At 40.1% G+C, this 23,332-nt stretch overlaps 1 protein-coding gene across 2 annotated transcripts in view; it reads left to right on the forward strand.

Annotated features, from left to right (window-relative positions):
* LOC139410578 (uncharacterized) overlaps positions 1 to 23,332 on the forward strand; it is a 35,424-nt gene that overhangs the window by 930 nt on the left and 11,162 nt on the right. The window contains exons 3-6 of one of the 2 annotated variants that reach the window (XM_071155874.1): positions 888 to 1,235; positions 8,217 to 8,291; positions 21,586 to 21,612; positions 22,994 to 23,330. In XM_071155874.1, coding sequence (XP_071011975.1) covers positions 23,279 to 23,330 — 52 coding nt within the window. In that variant the 5' untranslated portion in view covers positions 888 to 1,235; positions 8,217 to 8,291; positions 21,586 to 21,612; positions 22,994 to 23,278. Of the gene's footprint in view, positions 1 to 887; positions 1,236 to 8,216; positions 8,292 to 21,272; positions 21,412 to 21,585; positions 21,613 to 22,993; positions 23,331 to 23,332 lie in introns of those variants that run through there. The other variant, XR_011634513.1, reaches the window with a different exon arrangement.

The raw sequence follows: 23,332 nt of genomic DNA on the forward strand, positions 1-23,332 counted from the left end.
ATCAACACATGTTATCCTAGTTTCCTCAGGGATTCAAACCAGCGACGTTTGGGTTACTGGCCCAAGTGCTCAGCTTCCTGACAAACATTTCTGACTAATGGGAAAATACAGTGCCTCTAATTTATTCTAATTTTATAATTTATTTTAGATATGCCTGTATCTGTACTTGATAGTATACATTTGAGGGTATTGGCATGTGGGTGTTAGGGTTAGGGCATGTGGGTAACAGGACTGGGGTGTGTGGGTCATTGAGTTTAGGTGTGTGGGTAAGTGGGCTGAGGTATATAGATATTGAGGTTGAGGAATAGGGGTAACAGGGCTGGGGTGTGTGGGTCATTGAGTTTAGGTGTGTGGGTAAGTGGGCTGAGGTATATAGATATTGAGGTTGAGGAATAGGGGTAACAGGACTGGGGTGTGTGGGTCATTGAGTTTAGGTGTGTGGGTAAGTGGGCTGAGGTATATAGATATTGAGGTTGAGGAATAGGGGTAAATGTCTGTTCATGTTATTATAGACAGAGGACTCTGTCACAACTGTGACCAAGAATAAAACATACTTTTAAATAAATAAATAATCAAAATGGATGACATGTTAGGCTACTAGTGGCATAAGATTAGCATAGTGGCATGTCTGGGAAATATGTGGGAACAAATGGGATAATATCATTCTAGATTGTAGCATCATATTCTTCTATGACATATAGACTTTCCTTCAAATGAATCTGTCTGTCTGGGATTGTGGGGGTTGTATTTTAGAATTGACATGGTCCTGGTTGTTGTATGTCTGTTGTAGTTATTAATTCAGCTGTGTTTATAAATGTACTGAGAGGATTTGTGTTCCTGACACAGATGATGTCATTAAACATGAAATGTTCTCTCTTTCTGAACAGATCAGTTTAAACTCACCTCAGAAGACTATGTGGAGGTTAATGTTGGTGAAGAGGTCACCCTCCCCTGTCACCTCTCACCTGACACCAGTGCTGTTGCCACGACAATCAGGTGGTTTAAAAGTACAGAGTGTATTTACCTGTATAAGAATGGCCAGGTGACAGAGAGGAGTGGCTATGAGGGCAGAGTGAGTCTGATCACCCAGGAGCTGGAGAGAGGCAACGTGTCTCTGAGGCTGAGAGACTGCAGGAGGTCAGATAGAGGAGACTACATCTGTCAGGTCATCCATGGAGAACAGAAGGAGGAGGCTGCAGTGAGTTTATGGGACAGAGAAGGTAAGTGTTCTAGAAGTCCAGTAATGTTTCTAAACACCTAAACAACAACAATAACAACCAGTCTCTTTCCCTGTACAGAACACTTGTACTTTCTCATGTAGGTAAGAGTTCATAGTAGGAGTTACAGATGAATAGACTAGATTCATTCTGAATATCAACTAGTTACAATGCATATTACCATCACTCTGAGCTTTGAGCTGGTCCTAAAGCATTAGAACCATTCCAACATTACTGTCACGTCCCTTGATTGTCATTAGTAATGAATGTGATGAACACTCACACCCCTCTGATGAACATCACACCACTATGGTATTTGAGAGGATAATGTGACAGATGGTGATTTGAAGGTCATGATAATAACTAATACATTCTGTTTTGCATGATCATTATTCATGACTCTCCATCTTGGATAATGGATGATCAGCACCATGTGAGTAATTACTTATTTGTCTGTTTTGTTTATTGACAACCAATAACACAAGACAAAGAACAGACCAGAGTGTCAATCTGATACTATAAAAACTACAGGCCTTGTGAACAGCAGTGTGTCTTCTTCAAGGCTACAAATTAAATCAGTTTCTTTACATTTATCAACACTCTCCCAAAATGTTCTCAAGGTAGGTTGGATTAAGATGTATAGATGTTCTTCAATATATTTCAGAAATGTCATATCACAGACCTCCCACAATATATCTGCTATGGAGGTCAACATTTTAGAGGGGTTGAGTTAAATGCGGAAGACACATCTCAGTTGAATACATTCAGTTGGACAACTGACTAGGTATCCCCCTTTCCTTTCCCTTTCACAATATATCTGCCATAGAGGTCAATATTTCACATAGTCCTCCCACTATATATCTGCCATAGAGGTCAATATTTCACATAGTCCTCCCACTATATATCTGCTATAGAGGTCAATAATTCACATAGTCCTCCCACTATATATCTGCCATGGAGGTCAATATTTCACATAGTCCTCCCACTATATATCTGCCATAGAGGTCAATATTTCACATAGTCCTCCCACTATATATCTGCCATAGAGGTCAATATTTCACATAGTCCTCCCACTATATATCTGCCATAGAGGTCAACATTTCACATAGTCCTCCCACTATATATCTGCTATAGAGGTCAACATTTCACACACCAAAATGAAAACGGAATCAGCTTGAATTCAGTTTGATGTCCCAGTATGAATCATTCTGTGAGGTTTAGACTGTTCCAATAGTAGCACCACTTACATCCCTTTCCCTAGATGTACATTAGTAATGAATGTGATGAACAGTCATTCCAATATGATGTATGGTATTTCATTAAATTATGTAATGAGACAGAAATTCAATGAACAATAATAACTAATGCATTCTGTTTTACATGATCATTATTCATGACTCTCTATCTTGGATAATGGATGATCAGTCTCACGTGAGTAATTACTTATTTGTCTGTTTTGTTTATTGACAACCAATAACACAAGACAAAGAACAGACCAGAGTGTTAATCTGATACTATAAAAATTACAGGCCTTGTGAACAGCAGTGTGTCTTCTTCAAGGCTACAAATTAAATCAGTTTCTTTACATTTATCAATACTCTCCCCAAATGTTCTCAAGGTAGGTTGGATTAAGATGTATAGATGTTCTTCAAATTATCCAGATTTGACATACCATATCCCTCCCACTATATATCTGCCATAGAGGTAAATATTTCACATAGTTCTCCCACTATATATCTGCCATAGAGGTCAATATTTCACATAGTCCTCCCACTATATATCTGCTATAGAGGTCAACATTTCACATAGTCCTCCTACAATATATCTGGCATTGAGGTCAATATTTCACATAGTCCTCCCACAATATATCTGCCATTGAGGTCAACATTTCACACTCCAATATTAACATGGAATCAGCTTGAATTCAGTTTGATGTCCCAGTATGAATCATTCTGTGAGGTTTAGACTGTTCCAATAGTAGCACCACTTACATCCCTTTCCCTAGATGTACATTAGTAATGAATGTGATGAACAGTCATTCCAATATGATGTATGGTATTTCATTAAATTATGTAATGAGACAGAAATTCAATGAACAATAATAACTAATGCATTCTGTTTTACATGATCATTATTCATGACTCTCCATCTTGGATAATGGATGATCAGGATCAGGTGAGTAATTACTTATTTGTCTGTTTTGTTTATTGACAACCAATAACACAAGACAAAGAACAGACCAGAGTGTTAATCTGATACTATAAAAACTACAGGCCTTGTGAACAGCAGTGTGTCTTCTTCAAGGCTACAAATTAAATCAGTTTCTTTACATTTATCAAAACTCTCCCCAAATGTTCTCAAGGTTGGTTGGATGAAGATGTATAGATGTTCTTCAAATTATCCAGAATTTTCAAATCATAGTCCTCCCACTATATAACTGCTATGGAGGTCAACATTTCACATAGTTCTCCCACAATATATCTGCTATGGAGGTCAACATTTCACATAGTTCTCCCACAATATATCTGCTATGGAGGTCAACATTTCACATATCCCTCCCACAAAATATCTGTTGTAGAGCTCAACATTTTAGAGGGGTTGAGTTAAATGCGGAAGACACATCTCAGTTGAATACATTCAGTTGGACAACTGACTAGGTATCCCCCTTTCCTTTCCCTTTCACAATATATCTGCTATAGAGGTCAATATTTCACATAGTCCTCCCACTATATATCTGCCATAGAGGTCAATATTTCACATAGTCCTCCCATTATATATCTGCCATAGAGGTCAATATTTCACATAGTCCTCCCATTATATATCTGCTATAGAGGTCAATATTTCACATAGTCCTCCCACTATATATCTGCCATAGAGGTCAATATTTCACATAGTCCTCCCACTATATATCTGCTATAGAGGTCAACATTTCACATAGTCCTCCCACAATATATCTGGCATTGAGGTCAATATTTCACATAGTCGCCCCACAATATATCTGCCATTGAGGTCAACATTTCACACTCCAATATTAACATGGAATCAGCTTGAATTCAGTTTGATGTCCCAGTAGGAAGCATTCTGTGATGTTTAGACTGTTCCAATAGTAGCACTGCTTAAATGCCTTTCCCTAGATGTACATTAGTAATGAATGTGATGAACAGTCATTCCAATATGATGTATGGTATTTTACTAAATTATGTAATGAGACAGAAATTCAATGAACAATAATAACTAATGCATTCTGTTTTACATGATCATTATTCATGACTCTCCATCTTGGATAATGGATGATCAGGATGGGGTGAGTAATTACTTATTTGTCTGTTTTGTTTATTGACAACCAATAACACAAGACAAAGAACAGACCAGAGTGTTAATCTGATACTATAAAAACTACAGGCCTTGTGAACAGCAGTGTGTCTTCTTCAAGGGAACAAATTAAATCAATTTCTTTACATTTATCAATACTCTCCCCAAATGTTCTCAAGGTTGGTTGGATCAAGATGTATAGATGTTCTTCAAATTATCCAGAATTTTCAAATCATAGATCTCCCACAATATAACTGCTATGGAGGTCAACATTTCACATAGTTCTCCCACAATATATCTGCCAAAGAGGTCAACATTTCACATAGTCCTCCCACAAAATATATGTTGTAGAGCTCAACATTTTAGAGGGGTTGAGTTAAATGCGGAAGACACATCTCAGTTGAATACATTCAGTTGGACAACTGACAAGGTATCCCCCTTTCCTTTCCCTTTCACAATATATCTGCCATAGAGGTCAATATTTCACATAGTCCTCCCACTATATATCTGCTATAGAGGTCATTTCACATTGTCCTCCCAGGTCAACATTTCACATATGTCCTCCCACACTGCTTATATATCTGCTATAGAGCTCAACATTTCACACACCAAAATGAACACGAAATCAGATTGAATTCAGTTTGATGTCCCAGTATGAATCATTCTGTGATGTTTAGACTGTTCCAATAGTAGCACTGCTTACATCCCTTTCCCTAGATGTACATTAGTAATGAATGTGATGAACAGTCATATTATTATGATGTATGGTATTTCATTAAATTATGTAATGAGACAGACATTCAATGAACAATAATAACTAATGCATTCTGTTTTACATGATCATTATTCATGACTCTCCATCTTGGATAATGGATGATCAGATTTCCGTGAGTAATTACTTATTTGTCTGTTTTGTTTATTGACAACCAATAACACAAGACAAAGAACAGACCAGAGTGTTAATCTGATACTATAAAAACTACAGGCCTTGTGAACAGCAGTGTGTCTTCTTCAAGGCTACAAATTAAATCAGTTTCTTTACATTTATCAATACTCTCCCCAAATGTTCTCAATGTAGGTTGGATTAAGATGTTTAGATGTTCTTCAAATTATCCAGAATTTTCATATCATAGATCTCCCACAATATATCTGCTATAGAGGTCAATATTTCACATAGTCCTCGCACAATATATCTGGCATAGAGGTCAACAGTTCACACTCCAAAATTGTTAAGAAAATTATGTTCTCAATGTTCATAAACTGACCTTCAATTAAACTACTCGGTCTGTTTCCAAGAATTTGTAAGGTTCTTGTTGAAATGAAACAGACAGAGGCCAGTCTACAATAGTCAGCAACGATTATTTACGAGAGCTCTACTTAGTTGTACAAAACCATTTATTTTATACTTGGCTTCTTACAATATATCTGCCAAAGAGGTCATTTCACATAGTCCTCCCACAAAATATATGTTGTAGAGCTCAACATTTTAGAGAGTTAGCGGAAGACACATCTCAGTTGAATACATTCAGTTGGACAACTGACAAGGTATCCCCCTTTCCTTTCCCTTTCACAATATATCTGCCATAGAGGTCAATATTTCACATAGTCCTCCCACTATATATCTGCTATAGAGGTCAACATTTCACATTGTCCTCCCACTATATATCTGCTATAGAGCTCAACATTTCACACACCAAAATGAACACGAAATCAGATTGAATTCAGTTTGATGTCCCAGTATGAATCATTCTGTGATGTTTAGACTGTTCCAATAGTAGCACTGCTTACATCCCTTTCCCTAGATGTACATTAGTAATGAATGTGATGAACAGTCATATTATTATGATGTATGGTATTTCATTAAATTATGTAATGAGACAGACATTCAATGAACAATAATAACTAATGCATTCTGTTTTACATGATCATTATTCATGACTCTCCATCTTGGATAATGGATGATCAGATTTCCGTGAGTAATTACTTATTTGTCTGTTTTGTTTATTGACAACCAATAACACAAGACAAAGAACAGACCAGAGTGTTAATCTGATACTATAAAAACTACAGGCCTTGTGAACAGCAGTGTGTCTTCTTCAAGGCTACAAATTAAATCAGTTTCTTTACATTTATCAATACTCTCCCCAAATGTTCTCAATGTAGGTTGGATTAAGATGTTTAGATGTTCTTCAAATTATCCAGAATTTTCATATCATAGATCTCCCACAATATATCTGCTATAGAGGTCAATATTTCACATAGTCCTCGCACAATATATCTGGCATAGAGGTCAACAGTTCACACTCCAAAATTGTTAAGAAAATTATGTTCTCAATGTTCATAAACTGACCTTCAATTAAACTACTCGGTCTGTTTCCAAGAATTTGTAAGGTTCTTGTTGAAATGAAACAGACAGAGGCCAGTCTACAATAGTCAGCAACGATTATTTACGAGAGCTCTACTTAGTTGTACAAAACCATTTATTTTATACTTGGCTTCTTACGCACATATATACGCACACTACATTAGGTATCCAACGCACCCCCCGTCCTGCTACCCAGCTGAGAGAGATTAGGGAAGGCCACGAAAAACACTCCCCCTCCTCCCTCAAGATAGGGGGGCCCTGGGAAGTACGTCCTTTCCTTTCCACCATCTCCCAGAGGCCCCATATCCAAGGTCTGCATGAGAATTCTGCTAAGACAGTCTGTGTTTGAGACACCCAGACACCACATTATCTATATTGTTTTACTCTAATTCTGACTAGAATGACACATTTATTGATTATCATGTTATACATTCTAATCAATTCCATAAAATCATACAGGGGGAGGGTGGAATACTGTTAATTATAATCCTATGTTAAATGTATACATCATTTAGTCATTATTCATCAAATTCACAACCAAAATTAACATGGAATCAGCTTGAATTCAGTTTGATGTCCCAGTATGAATCATTCTGTGAGGTTTAGACTGTTCCAATAGTAGCACCACTTACATCCCTTTCCCTAGATGTACATTAGTAATGAATGTGATGAACAGTCATTCCAATATGATGTATGGTATTTCATTAAATTATGTAATGAGACAGAAATTCAATGAACAATAATAACTAATGCATTCTGTTTTACATGATCATTATTCATGACTCTCCATCTTGGATAATGGATGATCAGGATTAGGTGAGTAATTACTTATTTATCTGTTTTGTTTATTGACAACCAATAACACAAGACAAAGAACAGACCAGAGTGTTAATCTGATACTATAAAAACTACAGGCCTTGTGAACAGCAGTGTGTCTTCTTCAAGGCTACAAATTAAATCAGTTTCTTTACATTTATCAAAACTCTCCCCAAATGTTCTCAAGGTAGTTTGTATTATGATGTCATATGTTCTTCACATTCTACTGAATGTATATTCCATAGAACCCTGCCTCCTGACACAATATCCTGTATCTACCATAGAGCCCAATGCTGGTTATCACAAACAATGACAATAATCATTTGATCAGAGAAAGACCAATAACAAAACAACATTATTTATGAAGTTAACCAGATCTCATTGGTGCCCACAGTCCCTACATGAGGGAGGCTTGAGTGACAGGAGAAATCTGATTGGTCCTGTTTGTTCTGTATATAGTGATGTCGTCTACCACACAGAACTCACCTCTCTGTTTTACACCATAGACTCAGGATCACAGTATTTACAACGTGAGACCCAGGAGGACAAGCTGAAGAGGGAGGCATCAGCTGGTGAGATTGGTAAGTATGAGAGAGTCTGGAGGAGAGAGGATTGAATCAGGAAACATGAGTGATGTCATTCAGTTTTTCAGACTAATTCATTTGTAATGTATCCAATAGTCAATAGACCAGTTGATGATTGGTTCAGCTCAGATAACTGTTGACTGGAGGAAATAATTACTAATAATTGTACCACCTCCATCAAATGATAATGTCTTTATAGACATACTATTGAATTAATTAATACATTACTTATTCAAACAACCAATTAAATATGTTAATTTCTCTCTCTCAGAGATGTTTAAAGAGATGATGAAACTACTGGAAGAGAGAGAGACAAACTACTGGAAGAGAGAGAGACAAACTACTGGAAGAGAGAGACAAACTACTGGAAGAGAGAGACAAACTACTGGAAGAGAGAGACAAACTACTGGAAGAGAGAGACAAACTACTGGAGGGAAAAGAAAACGAACTAAAAGAGAGGAGACAGGAACTAAAAGAGAGGAGACAGGAAGTAGAAGAGAGGAGACAGGAAGTAGAAGAGAAAGACAACCTACTAGAGGAGAGAGAGAAGCAGTTAAAGGAGAGAGACAAACAGGTGGAGGAAAAATAAAATGAAGGAAATGTATTTGTAGTTTGTTTATACTATGTTTTAAATGTGTCTCTGATGAGTCAGTATGTTGACCAGTTCTCTATGTTGTTACAGTGGGAGGAGAGACCTCAGATACAGACCCCACACTTCCACTGAGGAGGAGACACAGCATGGAGTTACCTCATCCATATAGTGAGTTATGGGTGTAGATGATATTATATTAGACACTGTTGTACCTCCTCCATCTAGTGAGTTATGGGTGTAGATTATATTATATTAGACACTGTTGTACATCCTCCATATAGTGAGTTATGGATGTAGATGATATTATATTAGACACTGTTGTACATCCTCCATCTAGTGAGTTATGGATGTAGATGATATTATATTAGACACTGTTGTACCTCCTCCAGAGAGTCAGAGTGTTGATCAGTGCTGTGTGTTGTGTTGCAGTGGGAGGAGAGAGCAGCAGTCCAGACTCCACAGTGTCTCCCAAATAACAGAACTGGAGAGACAGGTGAAAGAAGAGGAGTACTGGGGGAAGAAATACAAACACCTTTGTCTGACATATCAAAATGTGGAGTGTTTTCTCATTGGAAAGACGTCGCCCAGATGTCCTTTGGGTGGTGGACCATTCTTGAAACACACAGGAATCCCAACAGCGTTGCAGTTCTTTACACAAGCCAGTGCTCCATGCACCTGTTACCAGACCACGTTCAAAGACATTTATATATTGCATCTTGCCCATTCACCCTTTGAATGGCACACATACACAATCCATGTCTCAATATCCTTCTTTAACCTTCTTCCTCCCCTTCATCTACACTGATTGAAGTGGATTTAACAAGTGACATCAACAAGGGATCATAGCTGATCACCTGGATTCACCTGGTCAGTCTATGTCATGGAAAGATCAAGTGTCCTTAATGTTTTGTACACACAGTGTATGTCTACAGTGACTTGATGAGTAATACATTAGATTATTGTTCTGTTGCTGTTGAGACAACTGTTTGTGTTAGAGAGGAGACCAGAGAGAGACAACTGTTTTGTGTTAGAGAGGAGACCAGAGAGAGACAACTGTTTTGTGTTAGAGAGGAGACCAGAGAGAGACAACTGTTTTGTGTTAGAGAGGAGACCAGATAGAGACAACTGTTTTGTGTTAGAGAGGAGACCAGAGAGAGACAACTGTTTTGTGTTAGAGAGGAGACCAGAGAGAGACAACTGTTTTGTGTTAGAGAGGAGACTAGTTAGAGAGACAACTGTTTTGTGTTAGAGAGGAGACCAGATAGAGACAACTGTTTTGTGTTAGAGAGGAGACCAGAGAGAGACAACTGTTTTGTGTTAGAGAGGAGACTAGTTAGAGAGACAACTGTTTTGTGTTAGAGAGGAGACTAGTTAGAGAGACAACTGTTTTGTGTTAGAGAGGAGACCAGAGAGAGACAACTGTTTTGTGTTAGAGAGGAGACCAGAGAGAGACAACTGTTTTGTGTTAGAGAGGAGACCAGAGAGAGACAACTGTTTTGTGTTAGAGAGGAGACCAGAGAGAGACAACTGTTTTGTGTAGGGGTTAGAGAGGAGACTAGTTAGAGAGACAACTGTTTTGTGTTAGAGAGGAGACCAGATAGAGACAACTGTTTTGTGTTAGAGAGGAGACCAGAGAGAGACAACTGTTTTGTGTAGGGGTTAGAGAGGAGACTAGTTAGAGAGACAACTGTTTTGTGTTAGAGAGGAGACCAGAGAGAGACAACTGTTTTGTGTTAGAGAGGAGACCAGAGAGAGACAACTGTTTTGAGTTAGAGAGGAGACTAGTTAGAGAGACAACTGTTTTGTGTTAGAGAGGAGACCAGATACAGACAACTGTTTTGTGTTAGAGATGAGACCAGATAGAGACAACTGTTTTGTGTTAGAGATGAGACCAGATAGAGACAACTGTTTTGTGTTAGAGAGGAGACCAGAGAGAGACAACTTTTTTGTGTTTGAGATGAGACCAGATAGAGACAACTGTTTTGTGTTAGAGAGGAGACCAGAGAGAGACAACTGTTTTGAGTTAGAGATGAGACTAGTTAGAGAGACAACTGTTTTGTGTTAGAGATGAGACCAGATAGAGACAACTGTTTTGAGTTAGAGAGGAGACCAGATAGAGACAACTGTTTTGTGTTAGAGAGGAGACCAGAGAGAGACAACTGTTTTGAGTTAGAGATGAGACTAGTTAGAGAGACAACTGTTTTGTGTTAGAGAGGAGACCAGATAGAGACAACTGTTATGTGTTAGAGAGGAGACCAGAGAGAGACAACTGTTTTGAGTTAGAGATGAGACTAGTTAGAGAGACAACTGTTTTGTGTTAGAGAGGAGACCAGAGAGAGACAACTGTTATGTGTTAGAGAGGAGACCAGAGAGAGACAACTGTTTTGAGTTAGAGAGGAGACTAGTTAGAGAGACAACTGTTTTGTGTTAGAGAGGAGACCAGAGAGAGACAACGGTTTTGTGTAGGGGTTAGAGAGGAGACTAGTTACAGAGACAAATGTTGTGTTGTGTTTACTTCTACTACTACTGGTACTTCTACTACTACTACTACTACTACTACTGGTACTTCTACTACTACTACTACTACTACTACTGGTACTTCTACTACTACTACTACTACTACTACTACTGGTACTTCTACTACTACTACTACTACTACTACCAGTACTACGACTACCAGCACTACTACTACTACTGGTACTACTACTGGTACTACTACTACTACTACTGGTACTTCTTCTACTACTACTACTACTACTACTACTGCTGGTACTTCTACTACTACTACTTCTACTCTAGGACAGCAGTTTGAGAAGACCAGAGGAAGTGATGGAGCATCAGTCTGAATGCAGATGTACATATGACTGGGGCGGCAGGGTAGCCTAGTGGTTAGAGTGTTGGACTAGTAATCGGAAAGGTTGCAAGTTCATAATCCCCAAGCTGCCGGGGTACCAATCTGTCATTCTGCCCCTGAACAGGCAGTTAACACACTGTTCCTAGCCGTAATTGAAAATAAGAATTTGTTCTTAACTGACTTGCCCAGTTACATAAAGGTAAAGGCTACCTCATTTGCACATGCTGTAAATAGATTTGTCTACTGTATTATTGATTGCATGTTTATTCCATGTGTAACTCTGTGTTGTTGTATGTGTCAAACTGCTTTGCTTTATCTTGGCCAGGTCGCAATTGCAAATGAGAACTTGTTCTCAACTAGCCTACCTGGTTAAATAAAGACGAAATAAAAATGTAAAATAAATAAATGCAGTTGTCCATATGACTGATAGGTAATTAAAAAGACATGCAGTAACCTTGTCTGACCACCAGATGTCTCTGTTTTACCACCAGAGGAGCAGGAGGAACCATGAGGACTTTCAGAGTAGCAGTTGTCCATATGACTGATAGGTAATTAAATAGACATGCAGTAACCTTGTCTGACCACTCTGTTACACCACCAGAGGAGCAGGAGGAACCATGAGGACATTCAGAGTAGCAGTTGTCCATTCAACAGCTGACTCCAATAGTTGATTCCAACTCTTTTGATTTGATACCCAAACAGACACACAGAGAAATATCAGCATCATGTTGCTTGTTTTACTATATAGAACGTGTTTTGTTGCTTTGTATCACACATAGTGTGGGTGGCAGAGTAGCCTAGTGGTTAGAGCGTTGGACTAGTAATCAGAAGGTTTCAAGTTCAAACCCCCGAGCTGACAAAGTACAAACCTGTCGTTCTGCCCCTGAACAGGCAGTTAGGCCGTCATTGAAAATAAGAATTTGTTCTTAACCGACTTGCCTAGTTAAATAAAGATACAAAATAAATAAATAGTATATGTTACTTCAACAATATAGTATTAAATCAGTAACACTAAATACCGTATCAGTGGTTATGTACAGTAGTAAGCACACTTTGGATTACATTTTCTGTCCCCAAAAATACCTTGATAATCAGAATATAGTGTGAATAATGTTGTAGCTTTTCATTGATGATGTTTGTAAGATGTTCCCTTTTAAATGTTCTGGTTATTTAGTGGAGCTTTGTCCTTTTGAGAGGCTGTTTTTAAACCAGAAACTGTATTTATTTAAGACACATAGTGATGTCATAAGTCAATGGTGCCACCTGACATTGATTTTAAAAGGCAGGATAATGATAAATAGTTCCACTTTCCAGATCTGTCTACATTTGTAAGATATCCAGACACAATGCATGTCTGACTCCCTCCGGAGGTGTTCAGGAAAATCACATCATAATGTGTCTTTTAGTCATCTACCCCAGTGGTTCACAAACTTTGTATCGTCCCGTACCCCTTCAAACACTCAACCTCCAGGGGTCTGTACTGCTCTCTACTACACCATGCACCCTACCCTACACACACACACACACACACACACACACACACACACACACACACACACACACACACACACACACACACACACACACACACACACACAAACACACAAACACACAGCTCCTGAATACTCCAAACACACACACCACTAAAATATAAGTGATGGAGATGAGAGAGATGAAGGTGAGGGAGAAGGAGAAATTAGTTAGAAAGTGAGGGGTGGAAAGAGGAAAAGAGTGAGGATGTTCAGGGTGAGGGGTGATGAGAAGGAAAGGTTGGTGATGAAGGAGGTGAGAGGAGAGGAGTGGGGGCTGGTAAGAGGTGAGGAGAGGAGATAGGAGAGAGGTGAGGAGAGGTGACAGGCGAGAGGTGAGGAGACACACACACACACACACACACACACACACATACAACTCCTGAATACTCCAAACACAGCTTGTTGTTGTAATGCAATGCACTCTATCTAGGTTGTTGTAATGCTATGCACTCTATCTAGGTTGTTGTAATGCTATGCACTCTATCTAGGTTGTTGTAATGCTATGCACTCTATCTAGGTTGTTGTAATGCTATGCACTCTATCTAGGTTGTTGTAATGCTATGCACTCTATCTTAGAGGTTTTTGTAATGCTATGCACTCTATCTAGGTTGTTGTAATGCTATGCACTCTATCTAGGTTGTTGTAATGCTATGCACTCTATCTTAGAGGTTGTTGTAATGCTATGCACTCTATCTTAGAGGTTTTTGTAATGCTATGCACTCTATCTAGGTTGTTGTAATGCTATGCACTCTATCTAGGTTGTTGTAATGCTATGCACTCTATCTTAGAGGTTGTTGTAATGCTATGCACTCTATCTTAGAGGTTGTTGTAATGCTATGCACTCTATCTAGGTTGTTGTAATGCTATGCACTCTATCTTAGAGGTTGTTGTAATGCTATGCACTCTATCTTAGAGGTTTTTGTAATGCTATGCACTCTATCTAGGTTGTTGTAATGCTATGCACTCTATCTAGGTTGTTGTAATGCTATGCACTCTATCTTAGAGGTTGTTGTAATGCTATGCACTCTATCTTAGAGGTTGTTGTAATGCAATGCACTCTATCTAGGTTGTTGTAATGCTATGCACTCTATCTAGGTTGTTGTAATGCTATGCACTCTATCTAGGTTGTTGTAATGCTATGCACTCTATCTAGGTTGTTGTAATGCTATGCACTCTATCTAGGTTGTTGTAATGCTATGCACTCTATCTTAGAGGTTTTTGTAATGCTATGCACTCTATCTAGGTTGTTGTAATGCTATGCACTCTATCATAGAGGTTGTTGTAATGCTATGCACTCTATCATAGAGGTTGTTGTAATGCTATGCACTCTATCTTAGAGGTTGTTGTAATGCTATGCACTCTATCATAGAGGTTGTTGTAATGCTATGCACTCTATCTTAGAGGTTGTTGTAATGCTATGCACTCTATCTAGGTTGTTGTAATGCTATGCACTCTATCATAGAGGTTGTTGTAATGCTATGCACTCTATCTAGGTTGTTGTAATGCTATGCACTCTATCTAGGTTGTTGTAATGCTATGCACTCTATCTTAGAGGTTGTTGTAATGCTATGCACTCTATCTAGGTTGTTGTAATGCTATGCACTCTATCTAGGTTGTTGTAATGCTATGCACTCTATCTTAGAGGTCGTTGTAATGCTATGCACTCTATCTAGGTTGTTGTAACGCTATGCACTCTATCTTAGAGGTTGTTGTAATGCTATGCACTCTATCATAGAGGTTGTTGTAATGCTATGCACTCTATCTAGGTTGTTGTAATGCTATGCACTATCTAGGTTGTTGTAACGCTATGCAAGACCTACAGAACATGGAAGAGCTTAATCTTCCCTCCAACATAAAGTTGATCATGTCAAAACTTCCCCACAAACTAATGTAAAACTGGAGGTCTACAGAATGTGATATGTTAGAGAGAAGACACCTGAGAGCCCAGTTCAGTGACCTTGTGACGTTCATGGAAAAACAGGCCAAAATGTTGCAGGATCCGTTGTATGGAGATATTCAATATCCCCTGGCCAACAAAAGGTTTTAAAAAAACCAAAACATCAGCAGATTCTAAACAGCAGTTCAAGTCCAAGAGTAGGGGAAGCAGCTTTGCCACTGCAGTAGATGTAGTGTCCGTTTGCAACTCTAATAAACCTTTAAAAGAACAAACATTCAAAGTAAAGAGACCAGACACCTGCCCTTCTGATGCTCCCAGTAGTAAAGAGACCAGACACCTGCCCTTCTGATGCTCCCAGTAGTAAAGAGATCAGACACCTGCCCTTCTGATGCTCCCAGTAGTAAAGAGACCAGACACCTGCCCTTCTGATGCTCCCAGTAGTAAAGAGACCAGACACCTGCCCTTCTGATGCTCCCAGTAGTAAAGAGACCAGACACCTGCCCTTCTGATGCTATCAGTAAAGCGGGAGGAGACTGTCAGCAGTGCTCTTGTTTCACTGGAAGCTGGTGAAGATACCGAGGTCGGTACAGATGGTGCACTTGCAATTGCGCCAGTTCAAGTAAAGCTGGAAAATGGAAGCAAGTCTGTGTTAACCAATGCATTTCTTGATTCTGGTAGTTTAGCAACATTTTGTACTGAGAGACTCATGATGCAGCTGAAAGCTAAAGGCAGTGAGACTGATATTCTGCAACACAATGAGGCATTAGAGTCCTACCAAGAGCTTTGAGATATCTGGGTTAGAGATTGGCAAAGTGGAAGGAGACATTTCTTGCTCTATCAAAGCAAATTCTACGAGCTCTGCAAGCTAAAGTGCGGATGGGACGAAGTCATCCCAAAGAACACTCTATTTCATGGAAGAAATGGCTCTGAGCTGGACCAGCTGTCCAGATTCCAGATTGACAGGTGTATGATGCCTGAGAACTTTGGTCAAGTCAAGACCGCAAAGCTGCATCACTTCGGTGACGCGAGAGAACAAGGTTATGGCACGGCAAGTTACCTTGGGTTCACAAACGGTATGGAAAAGGTCCACATCCCATTCATACTGGGGAGATCAAGAGTGACTCCACTCAAGCAGATGATCCCCAGACTGGAACTTGATGCAGAAACATTGGAGGTGCCAGTGGACAGGATGTTAAGGTTGGAGCTCCAGATTGAACTTGGGGAGTCAACTTTCTGGACAGACAGCCAGTCTGTGCTAAAATACATCCACAATGATACCAAGATATTCCATACCTTTGTGGCTAATAGGGTTTCTATGATCCGTGACTTCTCGAAAGCAACACAGTGGAGCTATTTGAACTCCCAACACAACCCAGCCGACGATGCCTTGAGGGTTACATGCTGAAACTTTCCTGAACTCAAAGAGATGACTCAAAGGACCAGAATTCCTGAAGAAACTAGAAACACAATGGCAGAAAGTCCCCGAGGAGCTTGGCTCCATCCCTCTGGATGATCTGGTTGAGAAAGGACATCATCGTGAACAGTACAAGTGTGGATGAAAAGAGTCCGACCAGCAAACTGAGTACTATTCAACATGGAACAGCTTGAAGAAAGCAGTTTCCTGGATGCTGAAACTGAAGACTTCTTCTACAGTTAAGCCAGAAAGCCTGTTTTTGCAAACTGATCCAGGATCATATCAGAGTTGAACAAACTCACTGAAGGAACAAATTGAAAAGTTCAAACTGACGTTTGTAAAAGCGTGAGAGTGGGAGGAAGGTTAAGCAAAGCTGCTATGCCTACGGAACTAAAGACTCTTACGATCCTGCCCAAAGACTCCCACATCTCCAGACTGATCTCATTCCACATCCATGAGCAGGTTGGCCACTCTAGGAGAGGTCACATGTTTTCCATACTTCACCAGCAATATTGGATACCCTGTGCCAAACTCTTAGCAAGGAAGATTCTTAAGAGCTGTGTCTTCTGCAGGTGATGTAAGCTAGAGCTGGAGAACAGAAGATGGCCGACCTTCCACAAGATCGGGTGTCACCTGATTTGCTGCCATTCACCCATGTGGGCATAGATTACTTCGGCCCCATAGAGGTGAAGCGAGGCCGCGTTCATGTGAAATGGTATGGTGGGATCTTTACTTGCCTTGTGAGTTGAACTGTCCATCTAGAAGTTGCTAGTTATCTGGATACTGATTCCTGCATCAATGCCCTTCCCAGGTTCATCTGTCGAAGGGGCTCAGTAACAAGTGTCAGAACAGACATTGGCACCAACTTTGTTGGAACACACAGAGAGCTAGGAGAAGCTCTGAAAGAGCTGGATCACAACAAGATTCAAATGAATTACTGAAGGATGGAGTGACATGTCCATTCAACCCTCGCTCTGGAGCCCACCATGGGGGGGTTATGGGAGAGGTTGATCCGTCTGGAGCCCACTATGGGGGGTTATGGGAGAGGTTGATCCGTCTGGAGCCCACCATGGGGGGTTATGGGAGAGGTTGATCCGTCTGGAGCCCACCATGGGGGGTTATGGGAGAGGTTGATCCGTCTGGAGCCCACCATGGGGGGTTATGGGAGAGGTTGATCCGTCTGGAGCCACCATGGGGGTTATGGGAGAGTTTGATCCGTCTGGAGCCCACCATGGGGGGTTATGGGAGAGGTTGATCCGTCTGGAGCCCACCATGGGGGGTTATGGGAGAGGTTGATCCGTCTGGAGCCCACCATGGGGGGTTATGGGAGAGGTTGAGCAGACTGGTGGAAAAAGATCCTCTATTCAGTCCCTAAAGAGCAAGTACTGGATGATGAGGCTTTGCAGAAGTTGAGGTGATCATGAACAACAGACCAATCACAACTGTAACAAATGACCATAATGATCTAGAACCCCTGACTGCTACCATCAGCTTCATCTGAAAACAAAGCCAGTCCTACCACAGGACAATTCCAGAGAGGAGATCTACACTCATGATGGAGATGGAAGCAAGTACAATATATCACCTCTTCTGGAAGAGATGGATCAGGGAGTATCTTCCACTTATGCAGGAGTGGAACAAAAACTAAGAGAAACCTCAGTGCTTGTGACCTTGTGGTCATCGTCGATGACACCGCGCCAAGGAACTCTTGGCTAATGGGGCGTGTGGTGAAGGCTTTTCCAGGGTCAAAGGTCTTGTCCGGAGCGTCGTGGTTAAAGACCAAGATCAACATATTACAGAGACCTATCAATAAACGCTGTCTTCTCCTGGAGGCAGCTGAGTGAGACACACACACACACACACACACACACACACACACACACACACACACACACACACACACACACACACACACACACACACAGATCCATCTTTGAGTCAAGTCAAACTCTTACATTTTTGGACGTCAATTTTTGGATGTTGAACACTTGAACTCTGAGACTGAGATCAATGGACTCTTGTCCTATATGGGACCTTGTATATTTGTATATACACTACCATTCAAACGTTTGGGGTTACTTAGAAATGTCAACAACTGGCAGGTTCATTAAATAGTAACCGCAAAACACCAGTCTAAATGTCAACAGTGAAGAGGCGACTCCGGGATGCTGGCCTTCTAGGCAGAGTTGCAAAGAAAAAGCCACATCTCAGACTGGCCAATAAAAAGGAAAGATTTAGACGGGCAAAAGAACACAGACACTGGACAGCGATATGGCTTTTTCTTTGCAACTCTTCCATTATGGGGTGAAGCTGCCAGTTGAGGACTTGTGAGACATCTGTTTCTCAAACTACACACTCTAATGTACTTGTCCTCTTGCTCAGTTGTGCACCGGGGCCTCCCACTCTTTCTCTTCTGGTTAGAGACAGTTTGCGCTGTTCTTTGAAGTACAGTGCACAGCGTTGTATGAGATTTTCAGTTTCTTGGCATTTTCTCACATGGAATAGCCTTCATTTCTCAGAACCAGAATAGACTGACAAGTTTCAGAACAAAGTCTTTGTTTCTGGCCATTTTGAGCCTGTAATCGAACCCACAAATGCTGATGCCCAGATGCTCAACTAGTCTAAAGAAGGCCAGTTTCACTGCTTCTTTAATCAGAACAACAGTTTTCAGCTGTGCTAACATAATTACAATGATTAATTAGCCTTTTTACAATGATAAACTTGGATTAGCTAACACAACGTGCCATTGGAACACAGGAGTGATGGTTTGCTGATAATGGTTCTCTGTACACCTATGTAGATATTCCATTAAAAATCAGCCGTTTCCAGCTACAATAGTCATTTACAACATTAACAATGTCTACACTGTATTTCTATTCAATTTGATGTTATTTGAATGGACAAAAAATGCTTTTCTTTCAAAAACAAGGACATTTCTAAGTGACCCCAAACTTTGAACGGTAGTGTAGCTATGAACCGTAATAGTGCTCTGTTATAGAATGTTTTGTGAATTGGCTCTATTTTTTAAATATTAAGTAACTGTAATGTTTTCACTGCTGTTAACAATTAGGGGCCGGTATGTTAGAGCCGATGTGGACATATTTCTTTAAAAGACAGAACATACAGAGCTCCATGTAAAGGTGTGTAAATATATGAAATATGAATGTATATGATGAAATATCAGGTACCTTGATGATTTATATTGACCTCATTGAGATATATTCCTTTGTTATAAGTGTACCTTAGGTTTTAGCTCCTCCTCTTGACCATTCATTGTACTGTGGTCAGTGTGTTAGCGACAGGATAAAGACAGGAAGTTGGGCCTTCGGGGGAGGGGGAGTCCTAGCTAGACACGGGAGTGGTATAGTCTTTTAACCAGACAACAAACAGGTCATATTATGTATTTTTCACGTAAAGTAATCTATGCTTTAAGTTGATGGGAGAATATGTTTTTTTGTGAGATATAATAAGAATAAACCTTTTTGTTGCACCATATCCCTGGATCTCATTGAATGTTTTGGCCGTTTGGGAACTTGGAATGTGGACTGTATGCGTCTGAAACAAAACCACTTCAGGCTTGGGGAGTGGTTCTGGTCAAGAGGAAGGAAGCCCCTACAATCATCATAAATATGGAAGAACTGTTCAGATTGTTTTGGCTGGGAAGCATGCAGACGCCTTAATTCAGCCTCCCATACTTACAGCCCTTACCCCCAGGCCTGTCCCCTGTGTAACGGATGTGAAACGGCTAGCTTAGTTAGCGGTGCGCGCTAAATAGCGTTTCAATCGGTGACGTCACTTGCTCTGAGACCTTGAAGTAGTGGTTCCCCTTGCTCTTCAAGGGCCGTGGCTTTTGTGGAGCGATGGGTAACGATGCTTCGTGGGTGTCAGTTGTTGATGTGTGCAGAGGGTTCGCGCCCGGGTATAGGCGAGGGGACGGTCTAAAGTTATACTGTTACACCTGCACAACATAACCCATAATCAGCCTTTACTCGACAGTGGTATGTCTGACTTTCTGATTTGTAAATTCACCGCAGTTCCCAACATTGACCAGCAGGTGGTAATGATACTCTCTTCTCAGACAGTAAATGACCACCAGTCAGCTACATTTATTTTGTTAGGAGGGGATGGAAAAGCATTGAGACTATTTGTCATGGAAGCAATTTCACTCATTTACTCATGTGAATGTGTCCAAAGAGATAAAGAGAAGCTAATATTGATAGGCACTGTTAAATCTTTACAGCTCAGGATAATATGACTATAATTAAAGATCATCACTACCATCTGCTGGCTGGATCGGTCTTCTTATTTTAATTGAAACAGTTTTCAGAACTTCAGAGATGATGAACTAAAATATGATGATAGAAGATGGCACCATGCTGTATTTTTACATTTTACCATAAGATCTGGAGTCCAATAATTGTCATACTTTTTTAGTAATTGAAACCACAACTCAGGCATTGCAAGCGCTATGCTCGACCAACTGAGCTACATTCTTAAAATCTGATTTTATCCCTAAATCACACTGCTAACCTTATGCCTAACATTAAACTAAGATCAGAAATGTACATTTTTGTTTTCATGACATGTTACGAAGGCCTGTAGACAATTTAGACTTTGTGACTGGGTTTTCTATTAACCAGAGAGAATGGGGGGGAGGAGTTTACTCCAAATACCTGTGCAAAGGGGAAAGTTGTGTCTCAGTATAGGACTGAGGTGTAGATTGTTCTGTAAAAACGTGTAGAAATGCACATATAGTGACTATTAGAGTGGTTATAGATTTAAATCAACTATTTTGAGTGTGAAGTGGAGGACGTGAAGACCAGTAAAGGTAAGAGGAGATCTCAGTATATTTCACTTTCCAAACTAGACACAACAGTCCTGTTTTAAAACAATGAGGACTGGAGACAGAGGAAGTGATGTTTGTATCTGTGTGATTGAGCAAAAGAGAGAATTTGATGAAAGGTAATGATGTAAATATGAATGTTTTCTCTTTTTATTGCAGTTAAAATGGCAGAGTCCAGAGTTCATAGTAAGTCACCATGCTATAATTAATGATTAACTTTTCTTTCATGTATCTGGGAGAACAGAACTAAACCAACTATTGAAAATGAAATGTGTTTGTGGTTTAATTTGTCTTTATGTGTAAATGTGTGTCTGGATGAAATGTGTTTGTAACATGAGGAGTTGTAGCTGAGTTTGTGTCTGTGAGAAACAGCTCTACTGCTCCACAGTGACCTCTCCCTCCAAACATCTCTTTATTATAGAACACATTTAATCCAGTCGGACACAATATGGAAGAAAATAAACCTTTTGTACTTTACTGGCTCTAGAGAAGTTAAAGTTGTACATATCAACAAATAAGTTGTTTTCCTGAGTGGAGCAGCAGTCTGTGGTGCTGCATCTTAGTGTGAGAGGTGTCTCTACAGACTCTGGTTCAATTCCAGGCTGTATCACAACTTCCCATGATTGGGTGTCCCATAGGGGTGGAGGACAATTTGTTTGTCTGGGGTAGGCTGTCATTGTAAATAAGAACTTGTTCTGAACTGACTTGCCTCGGTAAATAAATATATATCCAGAGCAATTAGGATTCAGTGCCTTGCTCAAGGGCTTATCAACACATGTTATCCTAGTTTCCTCAGGGATTCAACCCAGCAACGTTTGGGTTACTGGTCCAATGCTCTTAAGTGCTCAGCTTCCTGACAAACAAGTCTGTCTAATGGGATAATACAGAGCCTCTCATTTATTCATATTTTATAATTTATTTTAAACGCCTGTATCTGTACTTGATTGTATAGGTTTGAGGGTATTGGCATGTGGGGATTAGGGCATGGGGGTAACAGGACTGGGGTGTGTGGGTCATTGAGTTTAGGTGTGTGGGTAAGTGGGCTGAGGTATATAGATATTGAGGTTGAGGAATAGGGGTAACAGGACTGGGGTGTGTGGGTCATTGAGTTTAGGTGTGTGGGTAAGTGGGCTGAGGTATATAGATATTGAGGTTGAGGAATAGGGGTAAATATCTGTTCATGTTATTATAGACAGAGCACTCTGTCACAACTGTGACCAAGAATAAAACATACTTTTAAATAAATAAATAATCAAAATGGATGACATGTTAGGCTACTAGTGGCATAAGATTAGCATAGTGGCATGTCTGGGAAAGATGTGGGAACAAATGGGATAATATCATTCTAGATTGTAGCATCACATTCTTCTATGACATATAGACTTTCCTTCAAATGAATCTGTCTGTCTGGGATTGTGGGGGTTGTAGTTTAGAATTGACATGGTCCTGGTTGTTGTATGTCTGTTGTAGTTATTAATTCAGATGTGTTTATAAATGTACTGAGAGGATTTGTGTTCCTGACACAGATGATGTCATTAAACATGAAATGTTCTCTCTTTCTGAACAGATCAGTTTAAACTCACCACTAAAAACAATGTGAGGGCTAATGTTGGTGAACAGGTCACCCTCCCCTTTCACCTCTCACCTGACACCAGTGCTGTTGCCACGACGATCAGGTGGTTTAAAGGGACAGAGTGTATTTACCTGTATAAGAATGGCCAGGTGACAGAGAGGAGTGGCTATGAGGGCAGAGTGAGTCTGATCACCCAGGAGCTGAAGAGAGGCAACGTGTCTCTGAGGCTGAGAGACTTCAGTTGGTCAGATAGAGGAGTCTACATCTGTCAGGTCATCCATGGAGAACAGAAGGAGGAGGCTGCAGTGGGTTTATGGAACAGAGGAGGTAAGT

The sequence above is a fragment of the Oncorhynchus clarkii genome, chromosome 6, assembly GCF_045791955.1.
Source record: "Oncorhynchus clarkii lewisi isolate Uvic-CL-2024 chromosome 6, UVic_Ocla_1.0, whole genome shotgun sequence".
NCBI classification, from domain to species: domain Eukaryota; kingdom Metazoa; phylum Chordata; class Actinopteri; order Salmoniformes; family Salmonidae; genus Oncorhynchus; species Oncorhynchus clarkii.